The sequence below is a fragment of the Bos mutus genome, chromosome 22, assembly GCF_027580195.1.
Source record: "Bos mutus isolate GX-2022 chromosome 22, NWIPB_WYAK_1.1, whole genome shotgun sequence".
NCBI lineage: Eukaryota > Metazoa > Chordata > Mammalia > Artiodactyla > Bovidae > Bos > Bos mutus.
The window spans coordinates 59,675,957-59,697,844 of NC_091638.1; the positions used below are offsets into that span (position 1 = coordinate 59,675,957).

Genomic DNA, 21,888 nt, shown 5'->3' on the forward strand with positions numbered 1-21,888 from the left:
CCTCACCCCAACCGTTGTGGCCGGGGCGGCGCCCTGTGCCCCACGGCGCTCCGTGGCTGCGTGGTGTCCTCTGTGGGCCTCCGCCTCTGGTCACGGGACAAGCGCTCCCTCCTCTCGGGGCTGTTGGGAGGCCCCAGGGAGAGCACGGGAACTCAGGGAGGAGTGACTGCTGCTCACAGGCTCCTCAGCAGCTTTCAGTGAGCAGGGCTCCAGGCTGGCATCGCAAGATCAGCCAGCCAACCTCTGTGGCTTCCTTTCCACCCGGAGCATGCTGCCCTACCCCCCCCACACCCCCCACCACCACCCCGCATATGCGTGCTGCCCCAGGGTCCGCAGGCTCAGCGGGGGAGCCTCTTCTTGGGCTTTCTCTTGGGCGAGGAGATGACAGACCAGCTCCAGGACGAGCCTGACTTTGCTCATGCCATTCAGGGGACAGTCTCAGCACTTCTACTGGAGCTTGGGTGGGTTTTTTAAAAACAAAATGATGTAACTTGTGTACTCTGCCACCAGCGCCGACACCCTCATAAACTATCCCTTGCAGGTTATTAAATGATTAAAGATCTAATTTATGAACTGTCGCTGGTGAGCGGTCTGGAGCAGGAGCTCCTGGCATTGCTGTGACCTGCTCCAGAGAGAGCGAGAGCACAGCATCCCTGACACCCTGCAGTGTCGGCCGCTCGGGCTGGGCTCTCCCCACCAGGCTCCAGGACCCCGTGTCCACATCTCCCTAGAGTTCCCGAGGCCCCGGGGACTTCTTGTGGCAGACCCAGCTGTTGGTGACAAGCTCTTTCTACTCGAAAGTGCAGAGCTGCCCTGCTCTGATGGGCGTTTACCAGAGGGGCGTCCTTTGGCGGGAGCCTTCTGCCCCTGCTTTCCCCCGTCCGCGTGCCCATCTGGTGACGTCTCTGCTCAGCTGCACATAGATGCTTGTGACTGAGGTCACACCTGGCAGCCCCCGGCTGAGCCGACGTTTGATGTGGCCAGTGCAGCGTCTGTGAGATATTTGAGTGGACAGCACTCTAGCGCTCAGGACATTTCGTACAGAAGTCTGAGTTGAGACCTTCCTGCCAGCGCCTGGCCCTTGGCCCTGGCGGCACCGCTTACTGCAGAGGGGCTGCCTCCCCATCCACCGTGCCCCTGCCCGCTCGCCACTCACGTCTGCGGGCCTGCTTCCGAGCTGGGCCTTCCCTGCGGACAGCTCCTGACCCTCTGGTCCCTCTGCCCCGGTGACGCTGTAGCCTGGGCTCAGTCTCTCCCGCCTCCATGGCTGTGTCCCGGGTACGTCTTTATGGCTTTAATTTAAACAAGGGCTTCTTGATATCTTGTTTACGAAGCTGCCAGAGTGAAAAATTCCTGTATTATACGAGGCTCGACGTCCCCGAGTTATCTCAGCACACAACACGCAGCATCATTACCCCGCTGCCCCTTATCACTCGGTGCTGCCGCGCGGCCAGCGCCCCGGCACCACGCGCCCTGCCGTCCCCGCCCAGCCTGCCTCCCGCCAGCCCCCGGGGTCATCAGCGCACGTGCGCCAGCCTCCTCTTGACAGATGTGATGTCACCCAGTGATGTTATGAGGGCTGCTGAATCTTTAAAAGTACCTTTTTAAACATATTTAGCCATCACGTCAGGCAGAGAAAGGGCGCCTCTCCTTGCCTTACAGGTGGCGGTGCCCGCCCTGGGGAGGGGGGTTGGCTTCCCTGAGGGAGCCCCTGAGGGGTAAGGCGAGGAGGCACCAGCTGCCTCCTGTGGTCCTGTGGCTGCGTCCCCCAGGGGTGCGAGGCCTGCAGTGCCCACGGGAGGCTCTGCCCCGCCCACCCGGGTTGGGCCTCTATGGTCTCAGGAGGTGGCACGAGAATGCTGAGGTTGGCCACTGTTGATCACAGTTTTTCTCCCAAAGATCATTAAGATCCGAGCCCAGACAGAGGGGATCAACATCAGTGAGGAAGCGCTGAACCACCTGGGGGAGATTGGAACCAAGACCACCTTGAGGTGAGCTGGCTCCCGGGCCCTGTCTGGATGGGGGCCTGGCCTGGCCCAGGGTCAGAACGGCCGGCTGGCAGTGTTGGGAAAGCTGAGTGGCTGCAAGTCCTCCGTCCCGAGATGGGCCCCCTGCCCAGCGGCCCCTGGGGTGCAGGAGGGGGGCAGGACTGGACACGGGGGCGGGGCAGGCAGCCCCCTGCAGCCCCCTGCAGCCCCGGCGCCTCTGCCTGGTGGGCGGGGAGGAGCCCGACAGGCGGCTGTCCTGACTGCTCCCAGCGGCCAGAAGCCGGTTGCTGTGGATGGCGCCCCTCGGTGTCCTGATCCCTTCCTGTGAGTCACAGCTTCTCAGTGCTTAGCCCAGCCTGGTTCCCTTGGCGTCGGCTCCTCACTTCTAAGGGGGATGCAGAGCTGCCAGCTGGCTGGGTGGCACGGTACGTGCAGAAGCGCTGGACGTGCTCGCCTCCGGATGGCGCGTGTGCTCTCGGGCATGTGCTCCTCTCCCCGCCGTGTGCCCCGCCCCGTCTGGACCCTGGCATTGGCTCCCCACCACTGTGTGCGCCCCAGGTTGCGGGCCCTTCCCCGCAGTGCAGCTGCTGCCTGCTGAGCACTTCAGGCGGTGACAGAGTCGGGTGGCGGGGCTTACGGCGTGTTGGTGACTTCTGGCTCCTCTGGTGGGGTGGTAGGTCCAGCTCTCTGGGAGGTGACCACTGTCCCTGTCTGCTGCGTCTGCAGCAGCTGGCACAAGCTCCCGGGGCTCATGAGCACTCCTGCTGGCATGGGCAAGGGCTCCTGCCCATGGCCCCGACTCACCCCCGCCCTGGCCGCTCTAGGTACGCCGTGCAGCTGCTGACCCCGGCCAACCTGCTGGCCAAGATCAACGGGAAGGATGGCATCGAGAAGGAGCATGTGGAGGAGATCAGCGAGCTCTTCTACGACGCCAAGTCCTCGGCCAAGATTCTGGCCGACCAGCAGGACAAGTACATGAAGTGAGGCGACCTAGGGCCTCTGCGCGGGGACTGCGGTCAGCCAGGCCCCGGCCCAGCCGTGGACAGGAGGCTCCAGCCACGCTGGGTGCTGTCCCCACCCAGGTGGACAGCAGCACTGTGAAGTCGGCATGGAAATGTTTCCTTTAAATTATTGTAACTCCTCCCGTGGCTGCTTTGAAGGAACCCTGCCGCTGGTGTGTTTTCTAATAAATACCGATAGGTTATTTTGATGACATCTGACTCCCTTAATTTTTAAAAAGGGACCTTTGTGCTTTGGAACAGCTGGAGAGGTGGAGGGCTGTGAAGACGGCCCAGCGGTCCCTGGCGGCCAGCCCCTCGCCGCCACACACATCGTGTGCACTCAGCCCGCGGCACACGCCCTGGGCTCTGCACATGTCCTTGGTGGTCAGCTCTCTGCTGTCCACCCCAGGAGCCACCCGGCGCCCATGTCACACCTGGGGCTGCCCCGTCTCCGATGACCCGGACAATTCTAAGGAGTGCTGGTCAGGTGCCCTGTCAGCGCCCTTAGTGGGGCAGGTTTGGTGCTTTTCTCGTGATTAAACTGGGATTAAGGGTCACTAGGAGAAGAGCACTGGGCGTTTCCATCAGGCCGTCGGGCGTGCCCGCTGGCGGGGCTCCTGGCTGCTGTGCTGGCGTGGGCCCCCTGGCCCGGGCGTGCCGTCGGGTTGCTCCGCCCGCCTTCCTCACCGTCCTCCTTGGAAGGCGTCTCTAAGCCCAGCCCTCCCAGGGGGCGGCACCTTCACTTCACCTCCTGGAGGCTGAGTGTCTGCCCCGGAGATCATCTGTTCTCTTCTGTGTCGAGACAGACTTCTGGAGCTTTTCTTTTATTATTTAATTTCTTTGGCTGCACTGGGTCTTGGTTGTCGCATGGAGCTCCCCAGCCAGGGCTTGAACACGGCCCCGTGTTGGGAGCACCGAGACGTAGCCACTGGGAATTTTTACTATATGTTTTGGGGTTATAACCCAGTATGACGTTATTTTGTTGCTCAAGTTCCTCAGCTTTGACCACTGGGATCCCTTTCAGTTGGGCCCTGTGTCCCTGAGCCATGCCCCCGTCACGGGGACGACGTCTTTCGTCAGGCCCTGGGAGGGAGGGCCCGCGGCGCGTGGGCAGATGCCGCCTGGGTGCCCTTGCCGGGCAGGAGGACCACGGCGCACTCTGCCGGGCCGGCCCTTGTCCCTGCGCCCACCGGGGGCAGTGCTCGGTGCAGGAGCAGCGCCTCACGGGCAGGGTCTCGGGTGCTTCTGTGTGCACCAGAGGGCACCCGCCGAGATGGGGATCCTCAGCACCACTGTAAGTCAGCCGGCATGCACCCCCGTCACCGGAGCTGAGCGGGAATCCAGGCGGGCGGGCGGAGTGCCGGGGTCCTCGAAGCCCCGCTGCCAGCATGGGTCTTGTGAGGGCCCTGCTGCTGCCCAGCATGGGGGTCCTGAGGTGGGGGTGTGAGGGAAGTGGGCACAGGGAGGGGTGGTGGGGTGCTTCCTGAGGCCAGGGCCATGTGCGCTGGCCCTACCTGGCTACCCTCTCCCCCGAGTCCGCGCCCATGTCTCTGGTCTCCCAGCTTAAGGCGCGCTGGACCCACAGAAGCGTGAACCGAAGATGAAGATGCAGCAACAGCTTGCCCTGCTGGGCTGCGATGCCGTGCGCCTCCTCCCGCATGCTCGCAGCAGCCCCCTGGGAGTGGGCTGGGGGTCCCCTGCCCAGCTAGTGACGATTCGTCAGGTGGTTGGAGGCCGTGCTCCTCAGTGTGCCGAGCTGTGGGGGTGGGCCCTCGAGCCCTGGGGAGGATGGGCGCGTGTTCACTGCCCGCTGTCCACACTCCCCAGGTCTCCTGGCCTTGGTGGTGCCCAGAGAGATGGTCTGCTCGTCCGTCGGCACTCACAGTGAGGGAGACAGGTCTGGACAGGTAGGAAGGCTGGGTTAGTTTAATTTCCCTCCTATTTTTCCCAGCAAAGCTTGTGATTATTACATTAATCTTCCAGGCGAAGTTTTTACGACCAATCCCTCGCCGACTATGAGAAGTTTCTCCATCCATTACCAAGAGGGAAACAGACCCTGGTGGGGAGGGAAATATTTGTTACATCTTATCTGGCTGACACATAATCTACCAACAATTACAGCAGCCCCATTTTTTGCACTATTTCAGCTCCGACGTGAAGAACTGTTGTAATGTTAGCGTGAGGCAGGGAGGGGGCTGTTGGTAGGAAGTGGCTAATCTTCCACGCTCTGGTCCCAGGCTGTCCTGGGTGCCTCCCAGCAAGCCCGATGGGTGAGCTGCCTGTATCCCAGCTCCCTGCTCCTGTGCTAATGGCCAGGAATGCATGTGAGGGCCCGGGGCCTAAGGGCTCTTAAAGGGAGGGCCCTGCTTCCATTTTCTCCGCCCACGTCTTTTCACCACCACACCTCTTAGGTTACACCCCCAAGATAGGTTCTTAGAGAATATTGGTTTTTAGAACTAAACAGATGATGATGACTTCTTGGCTAGCAGACCTTTCTCAACCCTCTTTCTAATAAAATGGAGCGCCTGAGTGGTGGGGGTGCGTTCCCTGTTGGACGCCACCCGCCCCCCCTCCTCAGACCCCAGCAGGCGTTGCCCAGGAGAGCAACAGATACAGGTGCCCCACAGCGTCTGCGCCAGCCGAGCAGCGCCTGGAGGGTCCCGGCAGAGGTGATAGGTGGGCGGGAGCGGGGGTCCGGGGGGCCCAGCAGGCAGGGGTGCAGCTCGGGTTGTCTTTGACCCTTGCCCTTGATCCCTCTGGTTCTTGAGCTTTGGTTTCTTCCTGTGAAGATGGGTTGGTGTGCGGACTTGAGGGGGTCTGCCGTGGCTGCATCAGGCACTCCATTTACTGAGATTCAGTCAAGAGTCCCGACCCCTGTCCCTCTTGGAGGAGGAGGAGACATCTTCGGTTCACGCTTCTGGGGGTCCAGCGCGCCTTCATCCAACAGGAGCCAGATTCTAGTGGCTGGGCGCCGGGCCCTGCCCCTCCTGGTCCGGACAGCTCGTCCTGGGAAGGCTGGAGGTCCCCTGCCGCTGGACCCGTCAGGCCCACAGGCTGGAGAGGGGAGAGAGCCGGCAGGGGTCTGGGCCTTTTCCCTAATGTCCACTACTTCCAGGAAGGGTATGCCGGCCCTCGCTGCCCCCTGGCCCCCTCTTCAATGAGGTGCAGGCAGGGCTGGGCAACGGGGATGGGGGCGCTGGTTCCCGCTCTGTCCCAGACTAGTCCGGCCCTTTGGCGTCTGGAAACGGGCCCGCTGAGAGTAGACCGGGGCCCACTCATCCCGTCCTTGTCCTGCCTCCGTTTCCTGGGGACAGGAGGCCCCGGGGAAGGGGTGCCGGGGCGGCCGCCGGGCTGGCTGTCGCCGGCTGGCCCCGTCACCCTGGCCGTCACTCGCGGCAGGCGCGGTGATTAATGGCCAGGCTGTGCCGCCCGGGCCGCCGTCAGCGCGCGTCTGCGGCGATGGATGCGCTGTCAGGCGCCGGCCCGCGCTGACCCCGGCCCGGCCGGCGCGATCAATGGGCGGCGCGCGCGGCGGCTGGGCCGGCGCGATAAGATGCGCCGATGGGCGCCCGCCGACCGCCCGTTCGACATCGCCGTCGCCGTGTGATTAATGGGGACGCGGCGGTGCGGGGACGCACGCGCGCGCACGGGGCTGGCGGTCCCAGGACACGCGTGCGCCGCCCTGCGCGAGGGCTGGGCGCGGGGACCACCGTTCGGCCTCCGCCCGCGGGCCACCAGCCTCTCCCCACGGCCCGGCGTCTGAAAACCTGGAGTCTGGCCCGATCGCCCGCATTCTCCCCTGGCCCCATGCGCGAGGGCGTACAGGCTCCAGACAGCCGACGGCATACGGCCCGGGAGGAGCACGGGCCGGTGCTGCGGGGGCGGTAGGGCGGCTTCCGCGAGGAGGTGACGGGGGCGAGCAGCAGCCGGGCTCGCACCAGGCCCTCCTACCCCTTTCCCGAGTCTGCAGCCGGCCGGCCGCGCGCCCCGCGCCTCGGCGAGGCCACAGCGCCCCCACGCGGCGTCCGCGCACAGCGCCGCCGCCCCGCCCCGCCCCCGCCGGGGCGGCCAAGCCCGGCTGGTTCCCTGCGATGGAGACCAAACCCATGGAGGGGCAGGGAAGGAGCGTGCGTCCCAAGGGGAAAAAAGCATCCGGAAACCTTACTGAATCCGGCTTTTAATTTTAAAAGTCTCCCTTGCCTCCTGCCGTCAGCCACCCTCTACTCTCTAGCATTTTTATTAGGGAGATTTTTCGCCTCCACTCCTTTGCACTTTTTTTATTTGCTCAGGGCAGTGCGATGCCCACCCCCCGTGCCCCGGGTCTGTTTCGGGGCAGGGGAGTTGGGGGCACAGCCCAAGGGGCCCCATGGGACTGTCTGGACCCCGGCACCAGCAGGTGGTGGGTCGGTGCAGAGCCTTCTGCTGACCCTTGGGCAGGACACGCCCACCCATGTCCCTTGCGCTTCCTGAGGACTCAGCCTGGTGGGGAGCTGGCCCAGTGAAGGCCTTCAGGAGATCGGGCCGGGGAGGGTGTGGGGCAGGCAGGGGTTGGGGGGTGGCAGTGGGCCTGAGGCAGGCTGGCTGGGCGCACCCCAAGAGGCTCCTGCGTGGAGGGGTGGCGGCCTTCCCCAGGCCTTTCTCCTTGCCCTGCAGAGGCCTCTAGCAGAGGCACCTGCGGGAGCTTCCCGGGGCGTTTCTTCTCAGGTGGGTGGGAAGAGCCCACCCTCCAGGAAAGGCCCGGAGTGGGGAGCGAGGGCAGGGGTCTCCAGGGCTCTGTTCCGCCACAGGCAGAGCGCAATTGCCCGGTGGGGAGGGCTGCTGTGCTCCGCCAGTTGGGGGAGCTCCTCTGATGGAGCTCCTGGGGGTCGTGACGGGGCACCCCACCTCTCATGCTTCAGTGCCAGCTTCTGCAGGCCAGGCCCGAGCACCCGTCCCCACCAGGGTCCAACCTGCCTTGCTGGCACACCCCCTCAGAAATGTTTCCCAGATGAGACCAGGGCCAGGGCTCCATGTGGACAGCTCAGGAGGAAGGCCCTGTCCATGTGTCATCCGGGACCCCTGAGGAGGCAAGCGTGAAGGGCCTGGGGTGGCGGCCTTGTCTGGACAAGAGCAACAGCTCACAACACGGGCTCACATCATGTGGAAACGCCTCCTGGTCAGCTCGATGGAAACTGCTGGAAACTCTTCTGCACGGCACATTCCAGGGAGCAGCCACCGCCGCCCCAGTGCTGGGGGTCCAGGGCAGAGCAGAGACCGCGGAGGCAACAGTCAGCGACCAGGTGGGGAAGGACACGTGCCACAGCCAAGGCCTGGACTTGAAGTGCTGGAAGCTGCTACGCTCATAGCAGTTGGTCCACCGCCCGTTCCTGGAGGGGCTGGAGTGGCCCGCACACGCGCAGCACCAGACACCGGGACAACGCAGCTTTCCAGGTTCCCATCGACGGGGAGCCCTGGGCAGCCCGTGCAAAACTAGGGACTCACGTCTCACCTCAGCCCTGTGCCCCGGAAGGCTGCCAAGGCCACGCCCTCCTCTCTCTGGCTTCAGCAACAGAACTGAAAACCAAGAGACCACCACCAGGCAGCTTGTAAAAAGTCGGCTTTATTTGTTCTTATTCACCTTATCTCAGTTATGCCGCTTGGGCGTCCACAGTGACAGTCCCCTGGAAGTCGGGGTCAGCCCGCCTCCATGGCCAGTGACTGCAGGTCAGGCGCCCGAGCCGCGCGTGGTCAGAGGCTGCAGCCGGGCTGCGGGGCGTCAGGTCTCCGCGTAGGACCGGGTCGGACAAGGCCGCGTGTGGTGTGGTGGGTGCCCTGGCCGAGGGGGACAGGCCGGGGCCCATCCTGGCTCTGCTGTCCACTCGCCAGGTGGTGCTGGGCGAGTCCGCTCGCCCCTCGGCTGGTCTGTTCCCTGGGCAGCACAGCCAGTGAGCCTGGGGCCCTTGGGCTCAGATGGGCACCAAACTTGGCACGTCTACTGCCTGTGCTTCAGAGGCACCGTGTGCCCGCTGCTGGTGGGGTCTGGTCTCCGAGGGGCAGGATGCACCCCTCAGGCTGCGCTACCTAACTCTGCTGGCCCCCAAGAAGGGCTTCCCTAAAGGCCTTTGAGAAGGTGGTAATTCCTAAGATCTAGGTCACCTATTATTGCAATCAGAATTTGTCTCAGACATAATTGTCTTTTTATATCAAACATGGGCGAAACTTAGCAAAACCCAATGTCTCTGACCCTGGTGTCACCGTGGATCTAGAGCCTATCTCCTCTCTGCTGGGCGGTTCTGCTGACAGTGGAGATCAGAGGCATCCCGTCATTTACTTCACTTGTGCTTGGTCCTAAGTACAGTGAAAATGTTCTAAAAAAATATAAATGGGAAGTCTTCAGCCTAGAAGGTAGTGTGTGGGGCCGGCCACAGCTCCTCCCCTCTTGAGGGGCGGGTGGGGCGGATGCAGCACGGACAAGTTCGGTGATGGCCAGGGCAACCGGACGGCTGGCAGCCCAGGGTCCTCCGCACAGCGGACCGCGCTCAGCCCGGCGCGCTGCAGAGCTGTGGATCCCAGCCCGGCTCCACCACCGAGGACACAGGTCAGCCCGCAGAGACACACACAGAGGGGCCAGGAGGCTCTTCTGGAAATGCATCCCGCTAGTTTGGAAGAGACTGTGTCCTAAAAAACTAACTTCAAAAGGGAAAATGATTGTCTTCCAGAGAAACCGTTTCAAACTAGATGTTCCGGCCGGACTGTGAGGGGCACGCGCCGGCGAGCTGCCCTCAGGCCCCAGGAAACAGCCTGTCGCGGGGGCCGCCCTCCTGCCCCGAGACAGAGACGCTGCAACGCTTGTGCTTCTAACCAGCGAGACGCTCCCTTGAGGGGGCGGCCGAGACTGCTGCGGTCGCCGGCAACGCTGAGAAGGTGCAAAGGCTAACACAGAAGTGACGTGGACACCGGGGCCACTGGCGGCCCAGCCCGCCTCTGGCGCTCAGCTGGGCAAGACCCACTTCTACGACCGCCGCCAATGCCAGAGCGAAAAGCAGAATTTTAAACTGGAAAATTTCTAGCACTTTACAAAGTGGAATGAAAAGAATACGAAACTCAAACACACAACTGAACCGAAGTCCTTGCGCCTCAGCAGCGCCTGAGACGAGCTCCTGCAGCGCGGCTCCCCCGTCCCCTCTCGGCTGTGGTGGGGCAGGCCGCCTCTGCCAGGTCCGGGAGCCACAGCTCAGAACAGCAGGGCCCCCATGCTGCCGACCTCGCTCTGCTCCTTCACGAAGATCTCAAAGTACTGGTAGATGATGGTGACCGCCAGCAGGATCCCGGTTCCAGACCCGATGGCGCCCAAGAAGTCAGCCAGGACCGAGAGGGCCCCGATGCACAGCCCGCCGAAGGCCGCGGCCGTGGGGATGTACCTGGGGAGGGGCGCGGGGCGCGCATCAGCCACAGGCTGCCTGGAGTCCTCGGGCCTGACCCAGGCCGCGGGAGCAGCTGTGCAGCAACCCGCTTACTGTGCCTGAGGACCCCGACGCCCTGAGGGTCACTCCACGACCCCGCACGGTTACGTCTGCTCAGGCAGCCTGACGGTCTAGACTAGGGCTTGCTGTCTGCTGAGCAGGCACACGAGTCGCTGGCAGCTAATGAAATAGGACCAGTCCAAACTGAGACATTGAAAACGTCACAGAAGATTTTGAAGACAAGGACATAAAATGTCTCCTTACGACTTTTCGTTGTATTTTTTCTGAACAGCACTATAAATCTAGAGGCGTCAGGAATTCTTAAAGGAATGAACGAAACTGCCCACCGCCTCCGTTAGGCATCAGAAAATGACCTGGCATTAGCCACATTGACTTCCTGTGGTTGAGGCAAGCGAGCTGTGGTCCCCAGGACAGACCTGGGCCTGACTACAGAGCCCGATGCTGGGAAGAGCTCTACAGGAAATCAGTCACGTTCATTCATTCACACACCGAGAGAGACTGAGAGGAAATAAGCCGGCTTAAGAATCTAAGGCGCTCACCATGGCCCACCCTGCTGCCCAGGGGCAGCCCCACCGTGAGGGGAGAGGCCTGCAGACCACCGCAGCCTCCTCACCCTCCCACCTCTGAGTCCAGCCCCCTCGCTCTGCCCGGCGGTTGCGGCCTCCGGCACAGGCCTTCCACACACTGGCCCGCCTAGCGGCCTCCACCGGCCTCTCTGACCTCACCTGCACTTGGATGCCCCTGAGACGCTCGACCCCCCACGCTCCTCCTGGAGTGCCCCACAGAACCCTGCCAGAGAACCCGGCTCGCAGGAGCACGGCGAGGGCCCTCGGTCAGCACCCTCACCGCACCATCCGCCACAGGCACTGGCCTCTGCACCCTGGCTGGCCCCCCCACGGGGAGGGGCTGAGGGCTCCCGGCACCAGCAGGCTCTCGGACGCCTGAAGACGGGGCCCCATCGGCCTCGGGGCTGGCACTCACCGGTTGAGCTCGTGGACCATGGACGTCTCTCGGTGGCCCCGCATCACCATCTGCTGCTCCTTCAGCTGCTTTGCAACCTGTGTGACGCCCACCCGGGGGAACGACGTGAGTCCAGGCCCAGGCAGACACTTGGCGTGCTATCAGACGCAGGCGCCCCCGGCACCCGCACGCACGGTGAGACCGCGCCCAGGAGGCGGGAGGGAAAGCCTAGTCTACTCTGCCTGCTGCTCCCCAGACGAGCACAGGTTCATCTATCCGGGGTCCGGCCACGGTCGCTAACGCTTTGGAACTGGGCCTAGCAAGGACTAAGTGCCACGTGTGTTCACAGGCCCATCCCAGGAGGAGGGCCAAGCCAAGCTCCCTCACTCCAGCCTCAAGCGAGGATGCTGGTTCTGCATCAACCACCTCCCAGAGACTGCAACTCCTACTCACGTCCTTGGCGGAGGAGCCCGAGACCTCGATCCACGTCTTGGAGAAGAAGGCGCAGGAGCCCAGCATGAACACGATGTACACCACGGCGTGGACGGGGTCTTCCAAGACAGAGCCGAACGACTCGGGCGGGGACAGGTAGTAGCAGAGGCCCCCCACAGGGTAGGCCCGCGCCGGCCCGCCGGAGGAGGTGTCCTGGGGGGATTTCGGGGAGTGGTGAGCACCGCCCGTCACCCCACCTCAGCACAGAAACAGCTCTGAGAGGGGCCCTCGGGGCAGCTGTCCCACCCAGAAGAAGCGTCACTGAGCCTGTGCCAGGCACTAGAGAGCATCGCAGGCGAAACGACGCTGGCCGTGAGCACGGCCCACGGCGCCAGCACGGCCCAGCCACAGCCTCACCCCGCGTCCGGCCCCTCACGGGCTCCCGGGCCGCCGCACTTACAGACCAGGTGCCCAGCAGGCTGACCAGCAGGTTGCCACTGAAGCGGGCCGACAGCATCTGGGAGATGACGTACAGGTTGGACACGAGGGCGGACTGCAGGATGATGGGGATGTTGGACGTGTAGAAGAGCTTGATGGGGTAGGTGTTGTACTGGCCCCGGTACCGGGCCGACTTGATGGGCAGGTCGACGCGGAAGCCCTGAGGAGCCAAGCAGAAGCCAGGTTCTCACCACGCGCTCGGGCCTCCACGCCCCCTCCCCACCCGCCACACTCAGGAGCAAATGGACGGAAGGGTCCAGAAAAGCTGCTTAAGATGCACCCAAGCACAGCAGGGTCTCTGTCAGAAAACAAGGTCCACCGCCCTACAGGGACACCAGCGTGGAACACCCCGGAAGTGCCATCAGCGGCTGGCCGTGTCCCCCCCGCTTCCACGGCAGCCCCGGAGGCCCCACACCCACAGGGCCCTTCTCGGATGCCTCACTTACTGCAGAAAAGCCTGGCTTCTCTACTTTCCTAGGAATACAACCTTTCCCTCTGAAACCCTTGGAAAATAAAACGGGCTTTCTATATGTACTTGTTTTTGTTTTCTTTTTAAACCACCTCCCAGTGCCTAGAACAGAGTTCAGAATATGTAAAATAAAACCTCAACAATCAAACCCCAAGACCCTGAGGAGCTAGCTTGTCATTAACCAGCATCAGCTAATGGAGCAGACGTGCTCAGTCCTCAGCACCTGGTGGCATAAACACCTGTGTGTCAGGACAGAGCGACTGACCAAAGACGAGACACGAGTCCAACTACAGGAAAGCAACAGGCAGCTGAGTCTCCTGTCCAGAAGCAAGTCACGCAGACTCACCGCGTAAGAGCTGACAGCTCTCGCAAGGACAAGGAAGCCGCAGCTACAGGCACCTACAAACCCGGGTAAGCGGCAGGCCTGAGGCTGTGCTTACTCTCACTTCTCTTGAATTAAGACCTGAAACGTCAGAGCTGCCTCAGCTCGTTAGTTCGGGCAGGTTCCCGTGAGCCCACGGGGCCCCTCCGTCAAAAGCCAGCTGCCCGTGGCACTGGTACGCGTGCTTCACGCCACCCTGGGGTGTGGGCACGGGGATGCAGGCCCTCCTGACTCCCCAGGGCTGGTTCTGGACGCACCTGGAAATAGATGACCACCGCAAAGACAAAGATGGTGGCGATGAGGTTCATGAGGTTGGGGAGGTTCTGGCGGTAGAATGCCTCCCGCAGGGCTCGGACCTTGTCGGTGCGGGTGGCCAGCAGGTGGAACAGCGCGATGATGGCGCCCTCGAACTCCATTCCTGTTACGGTGGGGGAGAGGGGGCAGCTCAGGGCGGCCTCGAGCATGCTGGTGGCCGGAGAGGACCTCAGGGGGCCCTGGGCATCCCGGTGGCCGGAGGAGCTCAGGGCGGCCCTGGGCATCCCGTGGCCGGAGTGGAGCTCAGGGCGGCCCTGGGCATCCCGGTGGCCGGAGTAGCTCAGGGTGGCCCCGGGCATCCCGGTGGCCGGAGGAGCTCAGGGCGGCCCCGGGCATCCCGGTGGCCGGAGTGGAGCTCAGGGCGGCCCCGGGCATCCCGGTGGCCGGAGTGGAGCTCAGGGCGGCCCCGAGCATCCTGGCAGCCAAGGGTGCGGCCAGGATCTGAGCTCAGCTCGTGAGCAGCCACATCCCTGCCTCTTTTACAAAGCTGCTCCTTGCAGAGGCTGGAAGCACCTGGGTGTCCACCAGGGAAGGCCTGCTGGGAGAGCTGCCCTGCCCATGCAGTGACGGCCAGGCGGTGCTGAGTGAGGGGGGGCTGGCTGTACTGGGGGGCCAGTGTTTGCAATGTGCTCTCTAGGTGAAATATGCAACTGACACATTGGTGTCAGCAAAAACCTGTATCTTCAAAACCTTTACAGATACACGCACAGAAAAATCAGAAGCGATGTACCTAAAACTGATCTTCTTCCCTGAAACGGGGACGGGTGCTGCTCATGCTGCTCACGGAACCATGCTGCTCACGGAACCCGCCACGGGCGCAGGGCCTCACCTCGGCCGGTGTTCACGGTGGTGGGGCTGAACGCCTTCCACACGATGGTCTCGCAGATGTTTGTGGCGATGAACAGGGAGATTCCAGAGCCCAGGCCGTACCCCTTTTGCAGAAGTTCGTCCAGAAGCAGAACAATCAGGCCAGCCACAAAGAGCTGTCAGTATAAAAATAAACAAGTACAGACACGTAGAGAGACCGCATGAGTGCTCCCACAGCATGGGTGCTCCCCACAGCATGAGTGCTCCCCACAGCATGAGTGCTCCCACAGCATGGCTCTGCCCTTCCTTGGGAGCTGGCTTCTCTGATGGGAACCCCTGAAGGCAGAGGGCACGCCTGCCGTGGGAGGCTCCTCTGTGAACTCAGAAGGGAACACGGGGCCCGGGCCTCTTCTCAGGAAGCTTCTCTCGGCCTGCCTCAGTTCTGCTGTCTGGCCGGGGCAGGTGTGAGGGTGCCTCAGCCTCGGTGCCAGCCCAGCGTTACCTGTATGGTGATGAGCAGGCAGACTCCGGCGCCCATCTCGGACGGGTCCCCGTACATCCCCGTCATCACGTACACGATAGACTGCCCGATGGTGATGGTCATGCCGAACACTGCAGACGGAAGGACAGCTGTGTGCTCAGGGCCAGCACGCGGTCCTGGAGGACACGGTGACCCAGACGCCAGCTCCACGCCAGGAGGACAAAGGTGAGGACCACAGACGCTGCCCCCAGGGAGCTCAGCCAGGAAATGCTCGAACCACACCGACAAAGCAACAGCGATGCACGGTAACTCAAACTCGGGACAGAAGCTCGTGGGCTCTCTTAGTTCCACCTCCGCCTCGTGCATCTCCTTTCAGTGAGGGCGGGGGAAAGCCCTGAAGCGTCACCACCCAGCTTCTTAGGGCAGACGTGAACACAACTCAGGGACGACCCCAACCTGCACACCACACTGAGGCCATCGTCTGGGCCCAGGCTCCAGGAGCACTTGCCCAGGCCACCAACAGGCTCGCGCTTCAGGGCACAGAATACAACTCGGCGATCAGCTGAGCCTTCCCAGTTTGTATTTAATGCATTATTTTAGGGAAAACCTATCATGCCACCAATTCGCTCAGCCCGCTCCCCCGCCACACAGCTCTCCCGGAGCTCTCCTAGAGGAGGCTTTCCTTTTTACAGACAGTCTTGTGTCCTGTATCATTCACTACATTCCCCCGGGATGCACAACAGAATCTATGCTTTTTTGTTGGATTCCACGGCACTTCATGGATCTTACAGTATGGGACTGGGATTCAACTCCAGCTTTTCGGCTTAGTCTGCCGCCCCCCACCAAAATATATACATTCTACTCCAAAGTGCCTGTCATATGTAGTCCCTTTTTGACTTTTTAAAAGTGCTCAGTAAGACCAAATTCTTAAGGCAGAAAAAAGAGCAGAAAAAAATTTTTTTATAAAGTCCAAGACCAAAGAGAAAACAGCTGATCTACAGTTCCGAAAAATAACGCACATATATATTTTAAAATCCTGCTCTGTGTCTGAAACTGACAAGTTTAAACTAGATTAGTCTTTCGTGCTCAACTTTTTAACCTACTAACTTCAGATCTTAAAACATGCTGGAGTGGAAGGAGATACGGCTGGGTAGGAAAGTGTAATTATCATTTCCTGATTAATACCTATTCAATCCACAGTCAGCCTTAACTTGGTTAATTCTGATGACTGGTCATTGTTACGAGTGCCGCTTATGATTTACTACTTGGAAAATATCATCATCCCCAATTTTTACAGGTGAAGAAACTGGGACACGAGCTGCAACTCACTGCCCAGCGCCGCGCAGCTGGTGCACGCGCCGCCCAGCGCCGCCCAGCTGGTGCACATGCCGCCCAGCGTCGCACAGCTGGTACACGCAGCTAAGCTGAGAGACCATCATTCCTCTAGAGCAAATCCTCGTAAACTCCCACAAGAGAAAAACCACCCCGCCAGGTACCACCACTGGCAAGGCACTCACCGGTTTTTTACACACAACATTCAACTGAATTCTTAGCATAGCTCTGCTTCTAAGTGGAAAGACAGGGAGATGGTGGAGGGCGGGCCCTCCAGGCTTGGGCAGCGACGCCCTCCCTCTGCCTGCTCCAGCCCGTCCCAAGTGCCCTCATGCCAACACAAGGCCACACAGGGCTGGAGGGCCGAGAGGATTACAGCAATGATGCCCCGACTCCTGCCAAAGACAGCCAACCCCGCCCCCTGAAAAACCCCAAGCCAATTGTTGATGACCCAAACTTCGTAGCAAATTCAAATTCTCAACTACAGACATCTGAACATCATTTACAATCCCACTTACATTTTTGGGCTCCGTTGAAGAGGGCTCGGTCTTTCGGGGTGTCACCAACCTCAATTATTTTGGCGCCAGCCAAGAGCTGCATGATGAGGCCAGAGGTGACGATGGGCGAGATGCCCAGCTCCATCAGCGTGCCTTAGGAAGGGGGGCAAAACACAGCTGACATCAGTGTGGAGAAGCAAGATGCTGGTGAGAAAATGACCGCACACCGCTGGACTGTGCGCCCCAGCAGAAGCCCAGCGTGCTTCAGTCTGCCAGCACATATCATTCAGAGAACAGCCCCCAGATTTCAGCAGTTAGAGGGCAAGTCAATCCATTCTGTTCAGTCTGCCAGGTGACATTCTCTTTAGAAGTCACATGGCGTTTAAACCGATTGCTACATTTAAATTCACGAAAACAGGTTCACGCTGGTTGTACAGAGATAAGGTAGGTTTGACTCTTCATCAGTTAACAAAAAAGGATGACGTTAGAATACTTTCCAGAGCCTGGAGATGAGGGCCATACAACTGTATCTAGTTTCGAGTAGACCTCTACTCCATCACACTAAAGCAAGCTATGCTTCCAACTGATTTACAACTTAATGTGAACCATGTTTTTAAAACGAGTCAGTCAGAAGCAGTAGCAGCATAAACATTCAAAACGCCCCTCACCCCAAACAGGCGACTGTTTAGAGTGTACAGCACACTGCTTATGCATTTACTTCTTTGGACACGTCACGTGACCTGTAGATGCGGACAAGATACAGCTGAGAAACAAACTGCATATTCTAAAGAATGCTATCCAACAGGAGAAAGACAGGCCGTCATTCCAGCTGCTTCAAAAGCATTCTAGTCTTCGCACATTATTTAGAAATCTCTACCATGCAGACTTACCTTCTTGTTACAGGTTTTGCACCGCATACAAAGCAGTTCTGAACAGGGTGACATGCTGGGTGCGGAACCCAGCACTCACCAGGGCTCTGTTTAGCACAGCATGCGAACACTCTCTCCAGACACTCTGGACTCCATCTAAAGCCAAGCCTGTACTATAGCTGCAGGCAGCCAGTCAAGCCCACGCAGCACGGGGGGCAGGGGGCCAGCCTACCTCTGTTGGAGGCGAGGATCACCCTCATCCAGTAGAAAGGGTCAGCTGAGTCTGAAGACATGATTCCAAACAGGGGGATCTGGAAGCAAGCAGAGAGGAGCCAGGCACGTGCTCCCGGCCCCCCACGCCACACCCAGACCCCGGACCCCAGCCCGCGGACCCCAGCCCAGCCTACCTGGCAGCACACCAGGAAGATGAAGAGGGTGATGGCGGTCCAGAGCACCTTCTCCTTGAACTGGATCTGCAGCGGGCAGAGCGGGCAGGACTGAGTTACCTTCAGAGCAGAGCGAGCCCAGACGGCAAGGCCGCCACAAGCAGAGCAACGGAACTGGGCTCCGCTCGCAGGAAAGCAAGGCGCACACACTCCACACTACGCCCAAATGTGAGTGTGCGTGCTGCGTGCCTTCTGTGCACGTGTGCGTGCGTGCGTGCTCAGTCACAGCCAACTCTGTGATCCCACGGAGTGTAGTCCGCCAGGCTCCTCTGGCCATGGAATCTCCAGGCAAGGACACTGGAGTGGGTTGCCATTTCCCCCTCCAGGGGATCTTCCTGACCCAGGGATCAAACTCACGTCTCCCAGGTTGCAGGGAAACTCTTTACCACGGAGCCACCTGGGAAGCCTTTCTGCAGATAAGGCACAGATGCAAAGACCTGCATGTGCATCATCTCGTTTAATCTTCACACAACGTCATGTTATCCTTGCTTTTACAAGAAAACTGAGTTTTAGAAAAACAGACTTCCCTGGTGGCTCAGATGGTAAAGCCTCTCCCTCTGCATACAATGAGGGAGACCCGGGTTCAGTCCCTGGGTTGGGAAGATCCCCTGGAGAAGGGAATGGCAACCCATTCCAGTACTCTTGCCTGGAAAATCCCATGGACGGAGGAGCCTGATAGATTACAGTCCATGGGGTCGCAGAGAGTCAGGCACAACCGAGCAACTTCACTCTCACATTTGTCTCAGATCCCACAGCTGTCGTGGATTTGAGCTCAAAGCCTGCGCTCTGAACCGTCAGCAATGAACAGTGTAGGATCTGAACCACAATCAAAGAAATGCTGCAACAGAAAGAGATACCTAAACCAGACCTGCCCACAGCACAGGAGCGTCACTCCTCACTTTAAAGGGTTTTGTAACGGACAAAATCCTGCTACGCTGGAGTCAACTAATCTGCAACCCGTGTTTCTTTGCGTTTTCTCCAGTATTCTCCAGGAATTAAGGATAAGACGATGTAATACACACTGGAGGAGCAGGGAGAACGGCACATTCAACCGACTCACTAGCTACTGGTAGCGTCTGTTTAACCAGTTTCCACGTCTCCTCAGGTGTGTAAGGTGATAGGGGACGACTCAGAATCATTTTCCAGGCGACTGAGAAGCAGCATCGGGGAAGCTGAGACACCTGCCCAAGCCCCCTCTGCTCTGAAACCGAAGGTCCTCATAGCACCTGCAGGCTGCACGGCAAGGATGAACGGCTTTAAAGGCTTAGGAAACACAGGACTTACTCTGTGGACTAAGATCTCAACACAGAAACACCTTGTGAGTGAAGGTAGTAAGGAAACAAAAGTGTGTTCTTTAAAGACACTTTTTAAGCTTTGTTCTAAGTGAGCACGGAGCCGGAGTCACGGCTCTCTGGTTAGCTCAGGGCTACAGCGCCTCTGCGCCGCCCACTGTGGACAGGGCTCGACAGGACAACCGCGCCACGGTGGGGAGATCAGACACTGAGGCACTCCACGTGCAGCTGGGGCATCCACAGCACTCTTCCTCTTGAGAATGCTCCCCGCGCCCCTTCCCACCGGGAAATCAGGAGGCAGCCAAGGAAAGCAACACCCTGTGAGGCTGACGGGTCACATAACAAGCTAGAAACGATTCTTTACAGGGAAAGACAGTGGACAAGTTTTACAGGACTCCTCATTCTAAATAACCAAGTCTCCTCTCCTGGAAGCAGCCAAATTCAGCAGCAAGACATCAAAAACTGTTTATCCTAGTTTTGCCTCCCCTGCCTCTGGAGTTCAGTCTCTTGGCAGAATCCTCTCAACCTCGACCCTACCCCAAAGCAATTTTCTAATCTGTCTGGCTCCCTGCCCACCCTTTTTGCTCTATCAGTACGGAACACCCTCCCACCGACTGGTCTTCTCTCCCTTAGCAGACTCCATACTCCTGATGCCCTGAGAATTCCTTTCCTTTCCTTCAAGGACACTTCTCTTCTGCCTTCAAGGCTGCCATCAGACACAATGTCTTCCACAGCTCACCCCTTCTGGAGCCACTGCCGTACCTCGCGCAGATTTCTACTGCTCTCCCGCTACACTCAGTTACACACAAGGCCAAGGTCACACATGAAGAGGCTGCGAGAGGGTGGATCCCCGGGGAGCCTGCCTCCAGAGCCAGGCCCTTTCTACTGTGCTGGGAACACACACACACACCTTTGCATATCAGCCCCTCAAAGCCAGCACATCCGTGGAGGAGACGCAAAGAATGTGAGGACAAAAACATATTCCTACTAATTCTCCCCAAGAACCAGATGAAGCTGTTCTTCCTTGTTTAACGGCTTCGCTTACACAGGCAACTCTCACTGTTTGGGCCTGAAGCTGTGCACGTGCAAAAATTCTTGATAAAGAGTCAACAGAGCTCCACATGTCTTTACAGCAGGTTTTCATGGACCTGATGTAAAGACATGGGTCACAATATGCCCTCATTCTCAGTTCAGTGAGGGCACACGGAGAAGGGGCAGACTCAGTTACACATAGCCAAGTGACTGCTCTCAACTCCTTGCAGCAGCTGGACAAAAAGCGCATCTCCAGGAAGGGGGACAGCCGGCGATCCGCTGCCGCTGGAGCGGGAGGAGGGAGAGGAGCTCAAACCGGAGGGTCTGAGGCTCTCGAGGCCTTTCACTCAGGCCAGGGTCCTCTTCGGGGCAGCGCAAGCCTCGGGTTCGGGCCACCCGAGGGACGTCCACAGAGTACGCTCCAACCGAAGCCCGGCGCGGCTCGGGGGAAAGCACGCCGCCCGGACCAGAATCTGGGGAAGGGGCGTCCACTCGGCGCGTCGGGGCCGCTTCACCGCCCTCCCCGAGCCTCGCTCCGACTCACCTTCCTCTCCGGCTTCTGGATTTCGGGCAGGATGACACAGAAGGGCTTGATGACTTCCAGAAACTTGACTTTGGGGGGAGAGACAAGAGGAGAGTCAGGGCTGGGGGGCCCCGCGCCGCCCCGGGGAGTAGGGGCGAGGGGCCGGGTGGGCTTCCCTGCCAGAGGAGCGGGGTCCCGCCCGCGCCCGTGCTGCCCCGAGGGACTCACTCCCCATGGCGGCGGCTGCTCGGCTCCAGGTCTCGCTCCGGCTGGGTCGCGCTCCGGCTCCGCTGCCGCCGGGCCTGCTCTGGAGCGCCGCGCCTCGCCGAGAGACACGTCAGTGCTAGCGCCGCGGCGGCCGCTTCCGCTTCCGCTTCCTGCCACGCGCCGCGCCCGCGCGCATCGCCCGCGCCGAGACCACAACTCCCGGCATGCAGCGGGGCCGTGCGGCCTGTCGGGAGTGAGGCCGGAGGGCGGGGCGAGGCGCGGAGCCCGCAGAGAAAGGGGCGTGCGCCTGCGCAGTTGGACCCGCGTGTTGGGACCCGGAAGACGTTCCCCACGCCGGCTTGTCGCCCCACGCTTCGGGGCAGCTGTAGTTCGTTTCGCGGCGTAGACCATGAGCTCTTTAGTGCAGGCCTGTCCTGGGGCCATCTGGGTCCCTGGCGTCCGGCAGGTGCGCGGCGACGGGACGACGGGCATCTTTTGGTGGGCTCATCGAGCAAAGCCGCGGCTGCTTGGGGCGCGGGCCCCGCCGACTGTGGGGAGGGGGCGAGGCCGGAGGAGGCGCCCCGGGAAAGGAGCCGTTGCGGTTGCGGCAGACGCTGCGCCTGCCCGAGGTCTCCGGGGAGAGGAGGCCTGTTTGGCGGAGGGCTGTGTGAGGGTAGCGATAAGGTTCAAGGTTCTTGGGGCCGTTGGGCGGGGCGAGGGGTGCTGGGCGCGGAGTTTGGGGTTTATGTCCGAGCAGCTGTGATCGCCGGTGGCACGCGAGAGGTAATCTGAGGAAGGAGACTCCGTGCCGTCAGCGTCTGGAGCAGGCTGGCGCTGCTGCCTGGGGTTAGGTGGGGTTCCCGAAGCGCAGCCTGGAGCTGGGACGGATGGAGT

The 21,888-nt window shown here is 60.5% G+C and overlaps 2 protein-coding genes across 2 annotated transcripts in view; one reads left to right on the forward strand and one right to left on the reverse strand.

Annotated features, from left to right (window-relative positions):
• RUVBL1 (RuvB like AAA ATPase 1) overlaps positions 1-3,201 on the forward strand; it is a 31,499-nt gene extending 28,298 nt beyond the window's left edge. Inside the window, exons 10-11 of the mRNA XM_005887023.3 lie at positions 1,900-1,991; positions 2,813-3,201. Of these exons, the coding sequence (XP_005887085.1) occupies positions 1,900-1,991; positions 2,813-2,972 (252 nt within the window). The 3' untranslated portion in view covers positions 2,973-3,201. The remainder of the gene's footprint in view (positions 1-1,899; positions 1,992-2,812) is intronic.
• A 5,367-nt stretch (positions 3,202-8,568) lies between these two features.
• On the reverse strand, positions 8,569-21,154 carry SEC61A1 (SEC61 translocon subunit alpha 1). Its single transcript, XM_070360579.1, has 12 exons — positions 21,016-21,154; positions 20,809-20,876; positions 17,902-17,967; positions 17,727-17,805; positions 16,647-16,778; positions 14,818-14,927; positions 14,338-14,491; positions 13,451-13,611; positions 12,305-12,502; positions 11,866-12,057; positions 11,434-11,510; positions 8,569-10,389 (listed from the first exon to the last, which is right to left on the reverse strand). The coding sequence occupies exons 1-12, from the start codon at positions 21,020-21,022 to the stop codon at positions 10,203-10,205; spliced, it is 1,431 nt and encodes a 476-aa protein (XP_070216680.1). The 5' UTR covers positions 21,023-21,154; the 3' UTR covers positions 8,569-10,202.
• Between the last annotated feature and the right edge of the window lie 734 nt (positions 21,155-21,888).